At 47.0% G+C, this 23,073-nt stretch overlaps 2 protein-coding genes across 4 annotated transcripts in view; one reads left to right on the forward strand and one right to left on the reverse strand.

Moving 5' to 3' along the window:
• Positions 1 to 333: 333 nt before the first annotated feature.
• On the reverse strand, positions 334 to 5,078 carry LOC6592912 (dosage compensation regulator). 2 transcript variants are annotated; one of them, XM_002018544.2, is made up of 5 exons: positions 5,003 to 5,078; positions 4,398 to 4,911; positions 3,601 to 3,919; positions 2,843 to 3,530; positions 334 to 2,781 (listed from the first exon to the last, which is right to left on the reverse strand). In XM_002018544.2, exons 1-5 carry the CDS (start codon positions 5,076 to 5,078, stop codon positions 422 to 424), a joined length of 3,957 nt encoding a protein of 1,318 aa, XP_002018580.1. In that variant the 3' UTR covers positions 334 to 421. The 2 variants fall into 2 exon arrangements, with proteins under 2 accessions (XP_002018580.1, XP_026841592.1); XM_026985791.1 differs by lacking the exons at positions 4,398 to 4,911; positions 5,003 to 5,078 and adding an exon at positions 3,995 to 4,326.
• Positions 5,079 to 5,587: 509 nt separating this feature from the next.
• The window catches only part of LOC6592911 (tyrosine-protein kinase Src42A), a 33,638-nt gene continuing 16,152 nt past the window's right edge, over positions 5,588 to 23,073 (forward strand). Inside the window, exons 1-2 of one of the 2 annotated variants that reach the window (XM_002018543.2) lie at positions 5,588 to 6,478; positions 11,463 to 11,557. In XM_002018543.2, coding sequence (XP_002018579.1) covers positions 6,191 to 6,478; positions 11,463 to 11,557 — 383 coding nt within the window. In that variant the 5' untranslated portion in view covers positions 5,588 to 6,190. Of the gene's footprint in view, positions 6,479 to 11,462; positions 11,558 to 19,944; positions 20,217 to 23,073 lie in introns of those variants that run through there. The other variant, XM_026985674.1, reaches the window with a different exon arrangement.

A 23,073-nucleotide genomic window follows, 5' to 3' on the forward strand; every position in this document is an offset into this window, starting at 1 on the left:
GTACAAAAATACTGTTCTATCGATATTTTCGCTGAGAACCCGGTATTCCTTTTGAAAAAAAAAATTTAAAAAAAACGAATGCATTTAGAGCAAATAAATGACACTCAATTTATGAGGAGCTATTTTTACGACAATGAAGCAATAAAGCTCCTCCATTCCCCTATCGGCTAAACGGAGCGATAATCTAAAATACCTCTCCGCATAACGGTGAAATTCATGTGAAAGTAAAGCGGCAGAGATTTGGAACCAGATTTTGAAGATTCAGGAAGAGTTCCGATTGAGTCAAGCTTTTGACGGCGCAAACGATGAGTCTTAAAACCGTTTGGCGATATATCAACTTTTTTTATTTGTCAAATATTAATGTAATATTTAAAATCTAATACTCCGAACCCCTGCTGTCGGCGTTTGGTATCATGTATTCTTAGAAGCCGCTGCCGAAGCTGCCCCAGGTGCTGCAATCGCTGACGCCGGCTTCGGATCCGCCGCCAAAGGTACTGCCACCAAATGTGCTTCCCCCTTCACTGAAATAGTCTCCGCCTCCATTACCATCGTTACTGCCATCAAAGCTGCCTCCTCCTCTATCTCCTCCCCAACTTCCCCAGCCACCTCTGCCACGATAGCCTCCGCCGCCTCTATAGCCTCCACGGCCACGATAGCCTGCTCCACCTCTAAAACCTCCTCTTGGGCCATTTCCAAAGCCTCCACCGTCTCCACCAAAGCCTCCCCCTCTACGGGGCCCGAATTCTCGCTTGACATAGCCGCCTCCGAAATTATTGGAAAAGTTCCCGCCGCGTCCACCGCCTGGCCCTCCCCCTCCTCCTGGAGCAACTGCTTCGAAGCGTCCTCTCTTTGCCGGTCCACCACCTCCAACGCCAAAGGCGGCTTGACGCGACTGATGCGGCAAGATCCCCTCCTCACGTCGCAGCCCAAAGTCTCCAGCCGCCTGCACACAAATATCCCTGACCACGTCGACCAGCTTGGCGTAGGGCTCCTCCAGCTGGAACACAGTGTCCGGCTTGTCGCAGGCAATCGTGATGAGATCCTCCAGAGCGGGCTTCAGGGCGCCAATCATGGCAGCATGCTCCGGTTCCATCTCAAAGCTAAGCCAGTTGTCCACGCGTATCAAGTTGTTGGCGGCAAGATCGATTTTGCGCGACCCAAAGAGCATTACCTGGAGGGGCGCGACCATCGACAGCTGCTTGCAGGAGACGGCGCGAGTGCGGATCTTCTCGCCGAAGACGAAGAACGGGTAGGGGAAGGTGACGGCCAGGTTGCTGCAGTTCACCGAGGTCTTGTGCAGCAGGGCCGCCTTGGACTCGGTGGTCAGCACCTTGCGCTTCTCTTTGTGCACGCAGATGTTGGGGTAGAGGCCCAGACAAAGCAGGGCCAGCGCCGTGTCGAGTATCGGATCTTCCACATTGGCATTCACCTGGTGCGGGATCATGCACTCCTCCGGAAAGCCGGCCTGCTGCAGCAGGTCGAGCAGCTGCTGCTTGGCATCGAACATCACGTTCATGGTGGACAGCTGCAGACCCTTCCATTCGCAGAAGCGGCTCTCCTCCTGCTCGCCCTTGTGCTTCGCCTTCTGCCACATCTGGGAGGCCACAATCATGGCCACATGATCGGAGCACTTGCGCCCGCTCAGGGCCTTCTGGTGGTTGGCCAGACGACGCTGCCCAATGTCCAGGGCAAACACCTCCGAGAAGGTGCTCGAGTAGGAGGCCATGCTGGCGACCAGATCGGCGCATCCAAAGACAGCGCCCAACACCATCATCTTGCCGAGGCGCGGTTCGACCGGAAGGCGCGCCAGGAGGCGGCCCAGTGGCGTCAGCGCATCGTTGGCATCCAGACAACGCATCTCGCGCAGCAGCACCTCCGCCTCAATCACGGCGTCCACTGGCGGCGGCTCCAGGGCCTTGGACAGAAAGTGATGGATGGCCCCAAGGCGCAGCAGCTTGATCGTCAGAGCCATCTCATGCAGTGGCGTGCGGAACATCTCCGGCGTGAGGTTCTCCTCGAGGACTTCGAAACGGGCCCGAGAGCACAGAGTAAAGCAGAAGCCGGGGCGCACTCTTCCCGCCCGTCCCTTGCGCTGCTCCAGATTGGTTTTGCTGGCCCACACCGTGGCGTAGCTGGTGAGGTTGTTGTGCGAGGTGAATAGCTTCATGCGCGCCTTGCAGATGTCGATCACGAACACGATGTCGTCGATGGTGATCGATGTCTCCGCAATGTTGGTGGACAGAATGATCTTGGTGACGCCTTCGGGCACCGGCTCGAACACCTTGCGCTGGTCGTCGCGTGGGATCTGCGAGTGGCATGGCAGGATGCGGTACTTCGGGGAATTAAAGTGGTTCGAGGTCTGCAGGAACTTCATCAGGGCGAATATAAGGTTCCAGCCGGGCAGGAAGACGAGAATGGCGCCGGGTATGTTCTTGGACTTGATGTGCAACAGGAGCGATTCGATCAGCTCGAAGCTGACGTCCGACTCGGAGAGCATGCCCATGGCGGTGCGCGTCTGCTGCGAGTACTTGTCCTCGCAGATTTTGTTGCAGTTCGTCTCCCCATCCTCCTTGTTCTCGCTGAGCAGCAGTCGCTCCTCGTCGTCAGCCTCCTTGCGCTTGCGACGCGACTCCAATGAGGGTACAAAGCCCGTCATCTGGAGCACGTCTTCCAGGAAGAACTGCTGCACGGGGAAGGCTCTGCCCGGAACCTCCAGCACGGGACAATTCCCAAAGTACTTTGAGAAAAGCGTGGTGTCAATGGTGGCCGACATAAGGATGACTGGTGGGGTAAAAAAAAACCATTTGAATAAAGGATTTACACACAGCATCTGGGTACGCACCATGCAATTCGGGATAGGTGGCGACCATGTCCCGCAATATGACCAACAGGAAATCACTATTCACGTCTCGCTCGTGTATCTCATCCACAATGATGTGCGAGACGCCGCGCAAGCCCGCCTCCAGCTTGCGCAGGAGCACGCCCACGGTGCAGAAGAGGATGGCGCCGTAAGGTCGGGGAAAAGCGGACTCAAAGCGCACCGAATAGCCGACAGCGTCGCCGAGCTCCTCGCAGCGCTCGCGGGCGACCCGCTCAGCCACCGAAATCGCCGAGATGCGACGCGGCTGGGTTACGTAGATGTTGGCGTAGCCGCCTTGCCCGGAAGAGATGTAGTCGTCGAGGATGTATTGGGCTATCTGGGTGGTCTTGCCGCAGCCGGTGTTGCCCCGTATGATCACCACGGGGTTGTCGTTGATGGCGCTCAGTATCTCCGAGCGCATGGCCGCGATGGGCAGCTTGTCGCGAAAGTCGAGAAACTGCTGGTACTCGCTATCGTTGTGGCGCCGATCCAGGATGCTCCGCTCGAAGTCAAGGGAGAGGTCGTCGATGGAGGCGGTGGCCAACTCGCCCTCGTCAATATTGCAGGCATGCCATGTGTTCCAGTTGGGCATGGGCGGTGCCCATGGAATCACAGCGCATTCCTGACGCTTCTCGCCCTCATGCTGCGAGTCCAGAATGTTGCTTTGGACCTGTACAGACGCAGAGTCAGAGCCAAACCCTAGTCAAGATTTTCCTCACATTATTTCAGGGACTACTTACAATCAGGGGAATGGGTGCACCATCTGGCTCCACTTTGATATTGCGTGGATTAACCACGGGCAGATCCAGCATCTTGATCACATTGTCTATGTCGTTCACCAGCTCTGGCGCCAGCCGGACTGGGTAAGGCTTCAGCTCCTCCTCCTTCTTCTTCTTGAGCGTTCCGCTGAAGGCCTCGATGACCTTCAGATGGAAGAGCTGGCGCACCAGGGACAAGGCACACGACTTGCTGGCCGACTTCTTGTTCGAGCCCGTCTCCCTGGCCGTCACCTTGCGCTTCAGGGCCGTCACGAAAATCGACAGCTCGGCCATAAAGCTCCTAAAGTGAGGCAAGCAAAGGTGTTAGGAGGAACCCTCTTCTTTTATAGACAAGGCCAGTCGACTGGTCACTTACCGGCAGGGTTGATCACAATAAAACCAGCTGTGCGCTACCGTGGACAGAGCCCTCTCAGAGCTTCAGAGCGATGTGGTACTTAATTGAAGGCCGAAACCCATGCCCATGATTGCGTTGCGATATGCGTTCCTACGCCTTGCACGCGGGTCCGTGGCACTTACAGACCTCATGCAAGGCTGCCCAGAACGCAGTTGATTAGTGTAACGTACCACGTCGCTCTGCCGGCTCGGCTCCTCACGAATTGCGCACAGTGTTTCAGTACTACTGGCTGCGTTCCAGTCTTGGAAAAGAAATAAATTCCAAATCCAGAACGCAGCTTTAAAAAAAAAAAAAACAAAAAAACCAAAAAAAAAAACCGCACACACTCAAACAGAAAATACTTGTAGTGGTGCTGTGCACATACCTAGCATGGTCCGGACCCACTGGTGTGTACTTGTAGTCGTCGCGAATATTATTTGCCTGCTTGTACATGTTCAGGCGATCTTTGGCGTTCTCGATGGTCCAGTTGCCATGGATGGCGGCATTCACGTCGATGGACTCTGCCTCGTTCATGTCTTTCTGTTCCTGCACATGGTCAATGATGTTGAAGCGATCGAGAGCGCCGCCACCGCCGCCGCCAGTGTGATTCAGGGGTCGGTACGCTTCGCCCAGGTCCTGTGGCCCCGATTCGTTGGCGAAAACGCGATGCCCGCTTCCGCCAGCACCATCGCCATGCGACGGAGTTCGTCCCGGGGCCGGAGCACCCCCATCCCCTGGCACATCAGTGGCATTTAGTTTGCCAGTGCGCACCAGATAATTGACGAAATCACGACAGGCGTTCTTTTCGGCGTCCTTCTTATTGGTTGAATTTCCCACGCCGATATAGGGAGTCTGCTCGACACGCACTTCGCACAGAAAACGCTGGCGATTCTTCGGCCCTGCGAAAATTAATTGCAATGCAAAATCAGGACCGAGGGACACCAGCTTCAGAAGCCGGGTGGGGGGCTAAAATGTATTCTCTTCACTTACCCGTTTGGCGCACTTCCAGCTTTGGTTCTGTGCGAGTCTTCGCACAAAACTGGAAAAGAAAAGACTTGATATCCATCTTTTTTCTCCAATAACTGTTTCTGCTTATTTATTTGTTGTTTTTTTTCTGCAAATTTTCTTTTTACGCCGGGACAAGCTTTAGGGTTGTAAACAGTGTGACCAAATATACGGTCTGACCCTCAGAAATATACCGAATATACGTCACAAATTAAAAAAAATACCGACGTATTCATGTATTTACATTGTACATACACATTTGCTACATATTAACTACACTTTTGTGTATTACCAAAAGCGACACCTGAAGGGGAAATGTGTTGTCTTTGAACTGTTTAAATAGAGGGGGCTTAATTGGGTTAAGTTCGTTTTAGACACCGGTATATTCTTCGGTATATTTTTAAAGTGAGACGGTATATTTCGGTACATTTTTGAGGTGTATTTGTTCGATAGGTCCGCGGTCACACTGCTGCAAAATCTCAATTTTTACAACAACGCGATGAAAAAGAGGCCAATAATTAAGTTAAAAATGTGAACGCGAGTGCTCGAACAGTTAAAAAATAATGCGTGAATGTGTTCCAATAGTTAATCTGTGTTTTGTACTTGTTTCCAATGCGTCAGCGACGTAACAATGCGTTGTGTTGAGTGCTAGCCAGCTCCAGCATCACATATACACATGCACACGCACACACACACGAGTGCAATTGTAGATAAAAGTAAGAAAATACATACGTACACATGCATGGTGACCGTCGTGTGTGTAAGCATTTAAATTAGTTAGTCCATCCGTCGAAAGGAAAACACGAATACAATCACAGTTACAAGTTGGGAGTCGCCACCGAGTTGCACCGCAAAGCAGAGAAACGGAGACAGAGCGAGAGAGTGACCAAGAGAGAGCGAGAGCGGAGCGATAAGTGCCAACACCCAGTGCTGGATCTCAAGCGAACAAATAAACAATAAACAAAAGGCGCGAGGGGCACGGGCACTGCTGTGGGCACGGGCAGGGGTACGGGTGCAGTGAAAGTAACAGTAAACGTAATCGCAACAAGCTGCAATTTGGCTTCCATTCATTGCATTTAACACGGAAAACGCACGCACGCACCCACAGACAGGGGACAGGGGCAACAACAAGCAGATAGCAACACACTCTTCCTGCTCCTCCGCAACGCAACCATGGGCAACTGTCTAACCACACAGAAGGGGGAGACGGACAAAGTAAATGTCGATCGCATCAAGCTGGAGGATCCGGGCACGGCGATTGGCGTGGTGAGTGTACCACAGATAGCCATGCCCATCGGCCAGCCGTCGGAGCAGGTGCGTCCCGTGCCGCAGATACCCGAGAGCGATCCTGCGAATGCCAACGCCAAGATATTTGTCGCCCTCTACGACTACGATGCCCGCACCGACGAGGATCTGAGCTTCCGCAAGGGAGAGCACTTGGAGATACTGAATGACACACAGGTGAGTGACTCAATCGTTCGTATACTCCTATGTATATGTATTTGTATGGCTGTACGGTATATATGTGTTGGTATGGGTGTTTGTGTTGAGTGCAAAAGAGTAGCTGATAAAATGTGTGTATTTCTGATAACGGTAGTTATTGTGATACCACCTCCTACTCGAATCGGACAAGGGCATATACATTCATCGAGGGGCACAAACCAATCAAGGGGATTTCTCTGACAAAAACATCTCCGTACTCCGTAGGGATGTATTATTAATGAAATAGAATCATCTGATGGAAGAAGATCCTTGAGAAAAGAGACAACAACTATGGCCAGAGTCACGAATAAGAGGAATGCAAAGGGCTACAAAAACCGGGGTACTTATTGGGTATCTCATGGGCGAAACATTGCAATCTATTGCCATCGTATTTGTTTGTTTCTCCCCGGCTTGAACCATTCCCAAATGGCAGCGATACAAACGATAAGAGATAGTAGATATCGCAGTTATTTATTTCGTTTATTTATTTATTCAACGCTGCGCATCGATGATTGGAATCTGGAATTTTGGCTTTTCATCAAACGAAAACACCTCTTTAATTATGGCATTTATCAATTTGCGGGGGCCTTAATTGCTCAATTCGTGAGACATGAAAACTGGCCCCCCACCAACCACCCACCGCCCACCACGGATGGGGATTAGTTTTTAGTTTTGCAATCAGTTTGCGGCAGATGCGGATTCCATTCGAAAGCTTTCGCGAGAGCTTTGCTTTAATGCTTTGTTCCGACAATCATTTGTATTTATACACGATTTTCCATTCGCTTATCGACGGCACTGTGCGCCATAAGTCGTGTGGGGCTGTGCTGTGCACCAAATGTGCACGAAATGTATGCGGGGGCTTCGCCCCTCGGCTTGCCACTTTCCCCGACTGAAAAACCAATGTGCTCCCTCTGCAGCGATGCGTCATGCTCATGCCCTACAATAATTTGAAACTCACTTCTTTTCAATGTCGCCAATTTTTTTTTTTGACTCGTAAATATCGTTCTTTTCGGGGGGTGGAGGCACAGTCTACAGCAGCAGACGGGCACTTGAACCAGCTCGAAAGAGGGTCTCTTCGAATCTGAGATAAAACTATGATTATTGATTGCCATTTCTGTCTGAATCATCCTTAAAGTTGAGTATTTTCAACACCACCTCTCTCCTGGACTCTTCCTGGACCGGAATACACAAAAGATAAACTTTTGATGGTCTTTCACTTGGTTTTCTTACACTATGTTCATCTCCAGCGGATGTAGGGAACAAAAGTAACAGCGCCGGAAAGGGTATTTGTTCTTTTCAGTTTTCTCAGCTTATTTTGAACCTCGTTCTCCGTCCTAGACGACTAATTAACTCAACTGCAACTCCACTTGAGACCGGACGGAGGCACAGACCCAGTCCCAGACACAGACAACCCTGTTGGCATTGGGTAAACAAACAAAAGTAAGATAGTTGGAATTTATGAACGTATTCTATGATTAGCCCGCGGAGGTCGCCGCCCCACGCCAGCCCACCCCACCCATTCGTTTGAGAGGCGTTTCTATTGTGACATAAGTGGCAGCAGAAGCGGCTGACCAGAAATATTCATCTCGTGGATATTTAAAGACTTTACGTCAACATAGCCATGACCACCTTACTACACTCGCCGGCGGAGGATCCCGGCGCTAAATGCATGACGTCCGCCTCTGGCCGCTGGCCAAGAGTTGCACACCGTCCCCACCCCTCCGCTCCTCGGCCAATGGAAGCGCCAGAATCCGTGTGATTATCTCATAAAAGTACTGTAATTTCGTGGATCGAATCAACATCATCGGCGTGGTGTATGGCAGTTCCATGGCAGCCGCTTCCGGTGGCTCTCCAACTGCGGCATCGTTTAATTAAAGTACCCCGCACCACGCACCGCGCACCTCCACAGAGAGCCACACGACTTTCAACGCAGAGACAGCGACAGCGGCAGCACACAAAAAATATTTACAGAATGTTGTCTCGTATTGTATACACATATGTACATATGTATATGAAAACGCTGGACGGCTGGCTTCCTTTTGTAAACATGTTGCACACACTCCCAGAGGGTAGCATCATGTTGAGCAGATCTTAGCATAGTTTTTTCTCTTTTTGTTTTTCGTTTTCCAGTCTTCGCTACAGGTCTTTCCCGCATGAAATATTGAACAAAAATATCACTGAACCTATCATACGATCCCGATGTTGGCCATGATATTATTGGGTGAGGGATATGGCCTTTAGATCCTATAGGAAAACTAGTCTAGGAGTTTTCTTTTGTAGAATTGTGAATAATACTATATAATACAGAATACTATATAAGAAAACATCTCTAAACTACATATTAAACTCCAATAAATCATTGGAAACTCTATATATACTCTATAACTGTTAGGGTATATAAACTTCGCTTCGATCAAATCAATATTTCTTGCATTTTTTCGCCGTCTTTTTCGATGGCGCGCGACTTATGGTCCCATCGTCAGGCATAGAAGTCAAAATTGTATGTAAAATAATAAAAATAAAAATACTTTATGGGTGTGCCGGGAGGGAGGGGTCTCTTTATCGTTGTCTCTTCATTGTCAACGGATTCTCCTCTCTCTCGTACTCTCTCTCTCTCTCTCTCTGGGGTTTCCCTCTCTCTCTGTGTGTGTGTGTGTGTGGTAGCTTGAGAGAGGGAGAGACTCTTTCATACTTTAACACCCGCTCTGGCACGTTGCTTTTGATCTTCCCAGCGCCCTGCACTGCCCTATACCCATGCGGATATTATTTATTTATAAACAAAAGAATTATCGCCATTTATGAGGCCAAGTCTTTTCCATACAAATAAATAACATATGCTGCTGGTAGGGTATCGAATACTTCGGCCACATCTGGCCTAAACGAAGTTTACTCGCTTTGCCCTGCTTTGGCAGCGGCAAGGGAGGGAAACCCTTCAAGGATGCACTCGACTTGCCGGCCGTCGCCCCAGAAAAATGCATGTAAAAGTTGTTTTGTTCAGCTCCGCTCCGCATCGCGTCAGCCTCCTTAGCCGGAGATTATGCAGCGCGTCGCACCTCTCGAGCTTGGTTTTCTTTTTCTTTTTCTTTTGGGCCTGTTGAAAAGTTTTCCCCTTTGCCGAGTGCCCCATGCCATGCCACAGCTGCCCCCGGAATATTAGTACTTGTTGTGTGTTGGTGTGGGTTTGGGGGCTGGGGCTTTATGGATGGATTCCTTGTTTCCTGCCATGGAATAAAACGTTTATCCAGTGGAATATGTACTTTATTTCTGGAATTTTTAAAAATTAATTAATAAATTAAATAATAAATAATAAATAAATTAATAAAATAAATTTTAAAAATTCTTTGAAAGGAATTTCCAGATTTTGAAGAAATTTATTAATATTCTGTACAGCACTAAATGTGGCGCAGATTCTCACTGTTTCTCTACGCATAAATCACCATGTATTGGATGCTTTTCTTGCATTGGCATCTCCAAAGAATGGAGTAGCCATTGCTCCCTGTTCGGGTTCCCATTTGGGTTCGTTTCATTGTTCAACAGCCAACAAATACCGTTCCATTATAATCATCTGTCGAAGATCTATGTATGTGTGTGTGTGTAGTCAGAAGCTTCTTCCACCAGAAATCGGTGAGCAGGCGAAAGCTCGACTCGAAAGTGTCAAAGCTCCTACTTCACTTTCCATTCCGCAAAGAAAGCGTAGCCAAGAGCGCAGACCGAAGAGCGGGGGGAAAGGGCAAGAAATCACTTAAACTTTCAGTGGAATTCAATTGGATTCGAAGAAACACAAGAAGCGGACAAAGATTACGAAATGCAGTCGGCTGGAGGGGAATGGGGATTGTGATGGGGATAGGGGATCCATAAGTAGCCCGTGAAATGAAAATCACAGCAACGCAACAAATAAACAATGAACCCTAAAAGTGTCTGTTCATTGACCTTACACCAGACAGACGAAACACAATCATCATCATCATCGACAGCACAGCGGGACGGGGTCTAATCATAGCCCATGCTTGTGGCAGGGGCAGGGGCCTCACTCGGCGCTTATCATAGAGATAGCAGACTCGAATCGACTCTCCTCCCACTGCAATTAATGGCTGAGATATAGAAACTATGTTGTTAGCCGTTAAGCTTTTGTATCGAATGCGAATGTGAATGTGAATGCGAGTATATGAATATTCAGACACCTGAGGCCCAAAGTGCTGCACAAATTTGGCAAAAGCAAGTTTCTGCGGTTGCCTCTGTTGTGGCCGAAAACCAGACAGACATGGAAAGCGCGTAACCAGCCAGCCAGCCAGAGCCAGCGCCAGCGCCAGAGCTAGAGCCAACCACGCGAGCGAATGAATAAAGTTTAATTTAATTTTCGTCTCTTTTCCTTTTCGCTCTTTTTGCAACACTCGACTGTGAGTGTGAGTGCTTTGCTGAGTGTGTGTCGGTGTCGGTGTCGGTGTGAATGGGGGATTCCACGAAAGGCAGTCGAATCAAACGCAATCAAATCATACGTTATAAAAGCTAGCTGCTACCACTGGCCATTTATAATTGCCACATGTACCCTGACTGGGCAGGAGGGTGCCAAAGATGCGGCTCTTGGGATCCCAAAAATTGGTGGAACATCGAAATAAAATGCCAAAAACTGCCATCGAAATGCCTAAACCCCTAGCTACCCTTTCTTTCTTGGGCAGTAGTTTCCACTTGAATCGTAGACATTCATTCATGCCATGGGATAATTACCATTTGTAGTCAGCGTGTAACCTGTTATCCATCATCGAAAATCGTTAGCTATCGCAGTGCCTAATTATCCACCTCTGAGGTGTTACTTGCGAATCTCGTAATCACCCTAAATATCAGGGCATTTCATGTGTGTGTGTGCGTGGAGTTCAGCGACACCCCTTGATAAGAAACTATTTACCGGAACAAATATTTAATTAAACAATGATGTTGATACTTTGTCTTTTTGCAACAACCACAGGGCGACTGGTGGCTGGCGCGCAGCAAGAAGACCCGATCGGAGGGCTACATACCGTCGAACTATGTGGCCAAGCTGAAATCCATCGAAGCAGAACCGTAAGTGCTCATCGAATTTTGTATTTTTCTTTACTCTTAGCCATTAAGTAACCCGCAAATTTAGATGAAAGGCCATCGATTAATCACGGGAGGTGTTTAAATGATGGTAGGACCAATCCAGAAGCGGATAGAGTCAGAATCATTGGGCAGCTTGTCCTGGTGGACATGATTTTTATTCGGAATTTCCCAGCAAGGACTTTCTTTTGATTGGACGATGAAAGGACGTTTCAATTTCAAGTTTTTGTCCTAGAGAATGCAGGCCATATATTCTCTAGTATGTAGTTTATGCCACTACATTTCAAGATCAATGTAGTCTCTAAAGATACAGCTAACAGAGTTAAAATGCTAAATTATTGTTGGTACCCATCTCCCAGTACTATCAGTCGAAGAGCTGTGCCAAAACGTGCTTCTCCAACACGCACGGCTGATTAGATCTTCCAACTGGTTATCTCAGATTATGACAATCGATAATCTCTGCTGCTGTGCTACCAACTGGTTTAACTGTCTTAGCCTGAAGTGTGGTGGAGTGCGACCATTAAAATCAAAAACGAATTATTTCACATGTATTTTATTATTATTACAAATAAAAAAAAGTGGTAACAAATATAAGTAAAATACATTACACTTGTTTAAAGCGTTTCTTAAAGAAAAATAAATAAAGCCATTCCCAGTGAACTGGTTCTTTAGGACCATTACGAGCATGACCTGGTCCCTGACTCTTACGTGCCATTATTTAAACATTTGTTATTATTTAAACAGTTTGACCTTATGCCAAAATATGGTGCTTTTGACCCACAGTGCAGACTCTTAAGTTCTACACTAATTTTACATACATGCTACACGAAAATGTACACCAATTTTACATACATGCCCAAAAGTATGCTTCACTTTCTGGCAAAACTAGCAGCAGCATCTACCGGTAAACGTTGCGTCGATGTGGGTTGAATGTGGGTTTGTCGGAGGCATGTTACGGAAACTCGCTGTCTCTCTCTCTCTCTCTAAGTGACATGTGCCCCGCCATTGTCATGCTGCATTGCCCTTTAGCAAGAAAGAGCATTAAAAATAATTCGATTATTTAAATCAAAATTAAGCGCAGACTATATTGGCCCGGTTTAATTTTTCATATACACAAATATGATTTATTTAAATGTGTATAATCTGTATGTAAAGCCTTGTTTCTTGCATATATGGGTTGTAGATGTGTAGGTGAATAAATAAATATGCATACAGGCTTCCATGATTGATTTGCCTTTCATTATGTTTGGCTGCAGTTTGTTTTGTCCTTTGCTATGTTGCTGGGGCAACACCTTTCAAATGTTTCGTGTGCCACATGCATGTTCATAAATACATACATATATTTACCTATAGCCGCCTCCCACGTCCCTTTAAAAACGAGTATGTATTTGTGAAATTTCAATGATGGAATTTCTTCTGTGCCAAAAACTATGTCGCCTCAATATACACATTTTGTGTCGAAGGTTCATTGACTCGTGCATGCAAACATTTAGATTTAGATACTTTGGATACAAATATAGGATGTAGGTCACTCCTGCTGTTCCTTTCTGTGGCATTCTAATTTCTCTATCCTCTTCAGGTGATATTTTGATTTGGAATTTCAATCACGATAATTAGTGGGCCGCGAGCCTCGTTTAACATACTGATTTGTTCGATGCCGACTCTCTGACGTTAGAGTCAGCCCTTGCCACAAGCAATTAACATCGGGCTTTTTACGATCAGCCTCAGGGGCGGCTTACCGTACACAAACACACGATAATATGATAGCTACACAGTTACATCTGATCGATGTGCTCATGGGCTATCATTGTTGTGCTATTGGCTTACAATCACACGTGATGTCGAATTACGCTGCTGTTTGGCTCGGAATACATTTATTTATTTATGGTTTGCTGTTTAGACAAATGTTCTGTTTCATTTTCCGCGGGTAATGAACAATTAAGCTCCGCTTTCAGATCCGAGTGTGAAGCAGGGCGGTGCGAGGCGGGGCGGGGCGCGTGAGTGGCTCTGAGTCAGTGTCAAGTGCTTTAAACTTGACCCAATTCCGAGACAAGACTCTTAATGGCAGTCTAGGAAGTGTCTTGGGGCCACGATTTCGATTTCTTGGCCACCACTTGGACACCAAGAAGCCCAAAGCTCCGAAATGCCAGAGAAATGCATTCCACATTATCGAAATGAAACTTAATGGAACAAAATATTTCGAAAAATGAAAAGAAAACAAACGGACGGACGGACGGACGGCTGCATAAATTAAAAGAGTGGAGTCTGGGTCGGGGTCTGGGTCTGGAGCTGCGCTTTGGGGCGTAGGGAAAAGTTCAAAAACCGGTAAATCGAACGAAAATAAAAATAAATATCATTGAAGTCATTAATTAAATTTATCTTGTCGTGGTCTTGGTTCGTAACTGTAAATGTCGTAGCACTCGAGAAGTTTCGATCCCCTTACAGATCGAGAGAGAGAGAGAAAGAGCTTTCAGCGTCCATGGAGGCCATTCCACAGGTGCATAAAAATGCATTTCATGTACAGTTTCCTAATGCCAACCGGCGCACTATTGCGGTTTCAAGGCCATCGGTGGCGTTGAGGCTGGGGCGGCGGCCCTACCCCGGCAAATGCTGGTATTATTTTAACCCAATTTGGGGCCAATTGTTATCCGCTTGCCTTGGACTCGCTCTCCAAGCCCAGTGTGCATAAATCAGTATTTACCCAGAGACCGAGTAGGCAGCCGCCAGTAACCATCAGTAACCATCGATTGGAGCCGTGGAGTCGTGGAGCCGCTTAGCCGTGGAACAGTAATCAGCTCTCGTGTAATTTCTTTTATTTATTTGCACTGCAGTAAATACTGTGCCGCTCATTTAACTGTGCTTTCTTCTTTCTTTCTTCGCCTTAAGGATACTTACACTTACCCGCTCGTTCACAATTTTGGTATTTTTCTGAGAAGTCCCCCTTCGATTGTCGTCAGAGTTTTTTCGGTTTTCTGATTTGGTTTTCGTTTTCTGTTGGTCATTGCACAACTCTTAAGCGCATTTTGTCGGGGGGTGGGGGGTTATGCATTCTGTGTGGACACTGATACAGTGCGTTTCAAAGCTACATAGTATGAGGATGTTAAAGAAATTATACAAGGTGGTCCATTTTATACTCTTAAATTAGACACAACGAAGCTTGCAAAATGCGCCGAAGAGAGAGCGCGTTGCGGGAATGCACCATCACCATTGTATGATTTCATCTGCAAGACACCAGAGAGTGCCATCAGCCATCTCTTTCTGCCCTGCAGGCTTTATGAGCTCAAGAGAGCATAGCTGTGAGTCGCGTCTACGCTCACTGCTCGCACCAAAAAATGAGCAGCGAAAGAGAATAAACGCTTATTAGCAAAAAAACGTTGTTTCAATTCTTTCCATCCTCCCGCATTTCGTTTCGATCAATTGTTAATTATTTTTGTGGCCAGAAGGAGTTTCGAACACCAGTTGCGAAACGCACTGTCCACTGTCTACTGCGATTTGTTAATCGACCACTTCCGCATTGTCAGGCGATCGAACCGAAAGAAAACTTTCCTATGCATAAATGCATATTTATGGGATATTCGATTGCCAAGCGGGCAACTTTTCCACGGACCGGCGGCCAATCTCCTCCAGAGCAGGGCCTCTGCTCTGCGTCTCTGCAGCTCCGAAAGTAGGTCATTGGACAGAAGGGATAGGATGGTGACTGCAATGACGTCAATGAGTGTCGATGGCGACGATGGCTCATCGTTTACAGGGAATTCGCTCGAGACGAGGTTAATTCGAGTGAATTTTTAATGCTGTCGGAGAGGGGAAATACCCTGGACAGATGTTTACTTCCGCCGGGGCAGAGCGGTGGGAAAAATGCGTATGAATGCGGCTTAATGCAAACTATTTGCCAATGTGCTAAACGTTTAGGCCGTAAATTCACTATTGGCCATTATCTGGCCACATAAATCGCCAATAATAAGCACTGATGTCCCACTGTACCGCCTGACTGTCAATGAGCCAGCCGCCTCCGGCAGACATAGACGAGAGAGAGAGAGAGGCAGAGATTGTCCGACCAGCATTCACAACCAAATCGGAAGTTCTCGGGGCTCGTTGAACCCGAAAACTGTTCAATAATAATAAACACCATCGATCGATTCATAATTCCCGGAGCAGAGCCACCCAGAAACCCAATCCAACCCAACACCCACATGTTTTAATTTTTGCTCTGCTTTGCTCTGCTCTGCTCTGCTCTGCCCTGCTCATAAATCACTCGCAAATAGAATCGAGTCGCACAAATTGGCAAAAACAAATTAGCAGGCGTCGGGCGTTTCAATTGAAATGCAAAACTCTGCCGATTGCAGGCTTAAATCGAAATTAAAATTTATAGTGGAACAATTGTGATTGTTTGATGCTACTCCGGGCGAATGATTATTTTCCTTTCTGTTTCTGTTTCGGTTTGTTTTTGTTTGTGTTTCTGTTTGCAGTTGTTGTGCACCTAAGCCTCATCTTCCGGCACGGAAGACGACACCAGACGCCGGCCGTCCCGACCCGACCCCATCCGATCCGATTCGATCGCCGATTCGAAATTGATCGCCGTTTGAGCCCAGTTTGGGTTTTGATTCTGTTTCGATTTTGGCGAATTTCAATGTCAGTGGCACTAATTCATTGTGTGCATATTGATTCGCCTGATCCACTCGATGTATCGAGAGATGCTCATGCTCAAGCTCCCCCGCATTGCGATTCACATACAATGAATATTTAATACTTAAAACGAATAATATTAGCCGCTTATGATGTTGGAAAATACTTCAGTATCGTGCGAAAGATAGCATTAACAGATCCAAATGGAGAAAATCTTTTATCAGACAACCATTTCGACCGATTTTCTTGGGCTCTAGAAAATGGTCAAAATAAATTCCATTTAACAAAAATCCATTCATTCGTGCACTTTATATATATTTTGGCTTCCTTTGATGGCACTGTCTGTTGTTGTTGTTGGGTTGCAATTGTTATTGAACATGACACCAGAAAGTGTTATTGAACCCGTCAACAAAGAGAGGAGGAGAGGGCGAAGGAGGAGGAGGAGGAGGAGGGTTAGCCAATTGTTATACTGGGCCACATGCATACGATACTCGTCTCGCGGCTGCGCGTCAGACTTTTTCATAAAATAAACCATTTTCTATATGCATGAAGTGCGGACTTAATTCGGCGTTTCTTTTTTTTTGATTCATGTGACGTGTGACGTACGGAGTAGCCCTCGATTATGTGGCATGTTAAACAATGCTCAATAGAAGACAATTGTTTAAACAATTTGTCAGAGCAGCAGCAGAAGATACGGTGCCCGGGCAATGCTCTTGGGGAAGGTCGCTCGAGCGGTACTTTAAAAAACAGTTTCAAATATTGAAACAGTCATATCCCAATAGCGATAGCGACAGCAATTAACAGAACGGGATTTGTGTTTGTATTTGCCCAAAATTGCACAGGAAATAGCCGCCTAATCGAGCCTTAATTATCTGATCTGATTTGTTGCGATCTGAGTGCTAATTTATGCACTTCTAATGCACTGAATCTGAATCTGAATTTCATTCGCAATCAGGTTATGCAGCTGGCTTTGGCAAAAAGTGCGTGTCGAAAGAGAATGATAGAAGAGAGGGCGAGAGAGAGCACACCGAAAGAATGAGGGATTTCTGCCTAGGCGACGACCACACTACGTTCTGTAGGAGAGAGCGAGAGCGAGAGAGGAAGGCCTGGCTAGAGATGGCACCACGCTCATTTTCTCGTGGCATGTGCGAGCGTGCTCTCTATCGATAGACTCCTCGTTTTCGATTTCTGTGACATTTCACTCTATTCTAGTCCTGGAAATATTTGTTCTGTTGTAAAATATTTGCGATGCGTCGCAACCGCTACGACAACGACTGCACTGTTTTCAGTCCGCAGGGAAGGATCTTCCAAGTGGAGTACGCCATGGAGGCGGTGAAGCAGGGCACGACGGCCACACTGGGCCTCACCAGCAAGGATTACACGGTGTTGGTGTCCCTCCAGGGGCCAGCGACCGCGGATACGTCGGCCTTGCCGCAGCGCAAGATCCTGTCCGTGCACCCGAAGCTCGGTCTGGCCTTCGCGGGCCTCGTGCCGGATGCCCAGATCCTCCACAGCCACCTGTGCACCCAGTGCCTCACGTACAACCTCTCGTACATCGGCGAGATGCCCGTCGCCCGGCTGATGACCGGCCTGGCCATCAAGATGCAGGCCCACACGAACCGCAACGAGCGCCGTCCCTTCGGGGTGGGCCTTCTGGTGGCGGGCCACGACAGCCAAGGAGCGCACCTCTACCAGGCGATGCCCTCGGCGGCTGTCATCAAGTGCAGGGCCACGGCCATCGGGGCTCGCTCCCAGCTGGCTCTCCGCTACCTGGAGCGCCACTGGAACGCCTTTGAGCACTGCTCCAAGGAGGAGTTGATCTGCCACGGCATTCAGGCCATCCGCGGATCCCTGGCGCAGGAGCAGAACCTCGAGATAAAGCTGGCCATCGTCGGGGCTGAGGAGGAGTTTAGGATCTGCGATGCGGCAGAGACTCAAAAGTATATCGAGATGTCGAAGCGCTTGGACCAAGAGGTGTCTAGTGTAGAGGCCTTCACAGAAGAGGAGACCGAGGAGCAGACTACCAGTGAGACTTAATGTGGCAGCAACCGTTGTTGCCCCTGAGACAGACACAGACACAGTCACAAACACATACACCTACGACTGCACTTGTATTGCAGTCTTTGCCCCATTAAATATGCTGCTGCTGATGCTGTTTTTGTTGCACAATCTAATCCTCATATATAATGCTAGAATTCTATGGTATGCATTCGATTTTTGAACAAGGACAAGGGGTACCCTTCAGACGATATCGCATACGAGTCAAATGCTCGTCAAAACGCTCGAATTTGTATCCGGAAATGATACAAATACGATATTTGTGTCGTTCTGTTTGTATTATTTGTCATCGCTAAAAAGCACGTTCGTTGGTTAAGGACTGACACTCCTTGGCGTATGAGTTACGTAAATTATAAGATTACACATAATTATACTGAGACTGAGTGCGGGGTAGAATAGGATTGGGCACATTTGATACCCGCTGTACAAATTTCCCCTAGACAAAAGACACCAAAAACTTTGAATTTTTCCCATATGATAGATTCCCATTATTTCTGAGATAAATACTGCTTGAAAAAAAGCTTCATTTCAACGGAAAAATGGAGTGTGAGAATACGAGAAACAATGCCCATTAAAGATGCAGATTAAATGATTAATTTATGAGAAGTTATTACGGGTATATCTATTTTTAGTTCTGTTAGGTGTTCGGTGTGGCTTCTGCTTAAATATTAAGGCCAACTTTGAAGTATTTCTTGAACTTTTTGCCTTCGAAGTCATACTCATTTGTTCTTTTCTTTATCTATTTGCAGGTAAGTCTATTTATAGAATATAGTAGTACCTCCGCTTGTCTGTAGCCGGGAATACAGGAGTGCCCCCCTCTTTTGGCGGGGTGCATATTTAAACGAGTAAATCTGTGTCTTTGATGCTTGGTTTGTACAAATTTTAATAGAATACTTATACATATATATATATAGCATATAGAAGTGTGGGTCCAGGTGTCTGCGCAGATGCCATAAATTTTCGTTCGAAACGTGTCTGCCGGGCAGCAGTCCATCGGTCCCGCCTGAATGGACGGAGTACGATGGAGTACCCATTAATATTCCCCAGACCCTGCACAGAGCGGAGCACAATATTTGTGTATTATTGGAGTGTAGTGTAGTGTTCTTTGCATTGGCATTCCCCTATCAATGACGAGTTCAATGGCGTTCACAGGAACCGATCCCCGATGACCGATGACGATCGGTGGCATTTGGGAACGCATCGAGCGGCATTTATTTTTGTTTTTATAAACAAATGAATACAAGTTGACATTTAGTCAGTAAACAGCGGCGGCAACAGCAGCGGAAAGCTAATTATTTTCAACTCTCGATTTGATCTTTGTAATCAACGCACTTTCTGACTAATTGCTCGTCGCACGTCGTCATCGTCGTAATTGTTAAATCGCGGAGTGAAATCATTCATCTTGGGCGAGACTTAAGAGTGGGTTCCCCCACAAAGAGACAGAGACAGAGAGAGAGATAGAGAGAGGCGTGCTCTGCGATCAGCTGTTTCCGCGGACCACTTCTTTGGCTCCCAGAGAGCGCGCGCAAGAGAGAGAGACGAAACCTGGCTCAACAGGTGTGCCTGTGTGTGTGTGTAACCAAGCGGTTAAAACCTTTCTATAAAAATTTCATAAACGTATCAGTTGTCTGCGAAGCGGTACTCGAAACGGACGTCCAAACGGAAGACGCGACGCGCTAAAATCGGTTCGGAAATCGAATATCGCCTAGACGCTACAATAAATATATATATCTGTATATTCGGAATATATATAGGAAAGCGTTTCCTCGTAACCGAAGCACGAAGCACGAAAACTCGTTGCACGCCAACGACGGACGACGGACGGCGCATGCGCGGCAGCAGTTGGTGGCATACTTCTAACAGTCAGTGCCTCCTTTGTTCAGTGTTTAGTGTGCCTCATAGTGTGATATGGAGCAGCAGCAACATCAACAGCAACAGCAAAATAACTGCAACATCTGAAAAGGTACACGTCTTGAGGCAATGTGCAACACTCGGCCGTGCCCCGCGGAGGCAGAGAGCAGCGCAGAACTTTCTATTTTCTTTACTGTTTCGACGAGGGTCTTTCGCTGGCCACTCAAAACGTATTCAATCGCACGTATGCTGGCCAGAATTTGAATGCGAGAATCGCTCTTGAATACAAAATGGAGCATACACATATTTCATAAGAGAATTCCCGATGGTTATATAATGAATGTATGTGCCCCCAACCCCCCAACCCACAACGGCTTTGCCTTTAGACATGGCCAAAGTCCTCCTTCTCCTCCGCCTCCTTCACCTGCAACTCCTCCACAGCATTTGAGTGAACTTTATCGTTTGCTATGTGCTAAAATGCACAATTTCTACCTGGGCTGTGCCCCCAGCCGTAAAGCAAAAAGCCACTAAAGAATAATGATATATGTCGAGAGCCGTACATGCATGGTATATACATATATACATATATATATGGCATATAGAGTGCGGAGTCTCGGGGGTCTGTATTTGTGTGAATTTACCTTAGTTAATGGCGTTTTTCCGTTTGGTTCTGTTTGGTATTGGATTGTCTCTGTGTCTCGAAGCCGATATCTTGGATAGCTTGCACTTACGTGACTCGATCGAATTGCATTAATGTACAATGTACACTGTACTCGTACTCGTACTGCATGAAGTCTACTATTCTTGGGCCCAAAGTTTGCTGGCGGTTTTTAGAGCTTTTTTACCTATGAACTCTATTTAATGCCCTCTGACTTTGCCTTTGTCTCGCTCTGCCATTTACCATCTGTCTCTCTCACTCTCTCTCTGTCTGTCTGTCTCTCTCTCTTTCTGTCTTCTCTTTTAAGCCATGGAGCACCATGGCCGCAGATTTCCTGTACCATGAGTCACACTCTACCTGTGGCAGAAAAAAAAACGATAAAGATACCAGATACCAGATACAGATACAAAATGTTCAGTTGGAAACACATGAAAATTGCTGGCCAAATAGAGAGAGAGAGGTAGCAGCAAAAGCTCATTGTTTCGGGCTTTGTGGCACGCTTTATTGTTGCAACCTTTGCCGCCTCTCCTCATTGCTGTCCAGCCATTGAATGGCGTGCAATTTGCACTTCCTCATATAGAACATGGAATACAAGTAGCCACATAATATTCGCTGGCTAGGGGATCTCTTTCGTTGGTATTTTCCCAAAATTAAGCTCAATTCTTGGAGGCGAACTCCATGGCGAACCGAACGGGTTTTCGAGTGGATTTCCAAATATTTACTCATTAGCGTATTCAGTGCGTTTCCAGCAAAATATACTTGGGGTTTTTTTTATTTTTATTTTCAATGAAAATCGGTTTCGATAGATCCCCCCCCCTTCAGGCTTTTGCTGGATCTATTCTAAATAGAATTTCGCCATTAATGTCGTTTTGGGCTTTTTTGATGGCCTTAATTTCGCCATAGACCGAAAAAAAGGGGGATTAAAGGGGGAATGGAATGGATTGGCACGGAGATAATACTAAATTTAGTCGCTGCTGCTCTCGTTACCATTGTGCAATGACCTAAATCATGGACACAAAATCAGAGACGAGCTCATTTTTGGACTTTTTTGTGTTGGCCATCAATTGGTGGTTGGCCAAAAAGCTTACTATTCATTTGCACATAAATGGGCAGGCGGCACGCGGACCTGGAACTTGGCTTGGACTTGGACTTGGGACAGCCTCGATGGTAAATGGTGGATGGCCGATGGTCGATGGCTGATGGTCGATGGCCAATGGTCGATGGTCGGTTTTGGGGGATAAAGTTTTGGGTTTCTTTTTGTTTTGGTGGAGAAAGTAACCGCTGGGCCAAGAGCTAGCTAGCTCTTTCTCTCTCTCTCTCTAGTTTTGTGCGTCTTTTGTTGTGGTTTCATAATTCGCCAGCAACAAATGCTTGGCAACAAATGTTGCGGCAAACATTCCGTTGGCAACAGCTGGCAAAAAAAAAAAAACGTTTGTCTTCGCGAGGCACTAAAAACATTCAGATACAAAGATACAAACAAACCGGTTCAAATTGGGTCGTAGTACTTTTGAGTGCAATTGTTACCTTTTTTTTCTTATTTTTTTTTTTGTTTCTTCCACTCATTATAGCCGCTATTATGTTGGCTCTTGTTCGGTTTTCTTGGCACGCGCTGAAGCGCCAAAACAGCAGATATCCAATCGAATCCAATCCAAAACCCACTCCCACTCCCACTCCGATGGGGGCTCCATTATTTTGTAATGGACATGATTCGATTCGGTTAGCATAGGTCAGGCGTAGACCCCCCGAACCACGGACCCCCGAACCCTTTGGGGCCTTCCGCGGGGGTAACCTTGCTGGTTCTTCTACCTTGCAAAGTTTTGCCTGATGGCCGATACATATATAGATCTATATCTCTGGGAATAACGGTTATTGCGCTGTCGAACTGCTCTCGACTGGCACCAGTTCTTGCCGTGACGGGCGTGTACGGGCGCGTGACTGAAATATCAGCTGAAAGCAGCGTCACGTCACGGCACACAATACACAGTACTACGGCTCTACTATATCGTATTCATATATGCAGTAGATCCATGCTTTATGGTACTTTCAATCTCCTTTCGAAGATCGCAGCACCGAGACGGGTTCAACAGGTTTTTTTTTTTTTTTTTGGCCAGACTCTGTTGTCATTGTGGTGGCTATTCTTCGCGACACTCGACGCCAAGCAGCTGTTTATTTATGTAAATAATATGTGTTCACAAAGATATATACCCTCTTTGAGAGCAAAACGTCGTGCTGGGGGGCTCCATCGAGGCTATATGGACCCCAAACAGCTCTCTGCTATGGTTTTTTGCAGCAAAGATGGTCTGCTATCCCA

Source organism: Drosophila persimilis, unplaced genomic scaffold, assembly GCF_003286085.1.
Source record: "Drosophila persimilis strain 14011-0111.01,24,50 unplaced genomic scaffold, DperRS2 tig00000002-arrow-pilon, whole genome shotgun sequence".
NCBI lineage: Eukaryota > Metazoa > Arthropoda > Insecta > Diptera > Drosophilidae > Drosophila > Drosophila persimilis.

Bases quoted from the DNA above. Each gene is read 5' to 3' on its own strand.
- LOC6592912 (XM_002018544.2), bottom strand. From the start codon at position 5,078: ATGGATATCAAGTCTTTTCTTTTCCAGTTTTGTGCGAAGACTCGCACA. The intron at 4,912-5,002 runs GTAAGTGAAGAG...TAATTTTCGCAG, and splicing joins GCTGGAAGTGCGCCAAACGG to GGCCGAAGAATCGCCAGCGT. The intron at 3,920-4,397 runs GTATGTGCACAG...GCCTCACTTTAG, and splicing joins GTGGGTCCGGACCATGCTAG to GAGCTTTATGGCCGAGCTGT.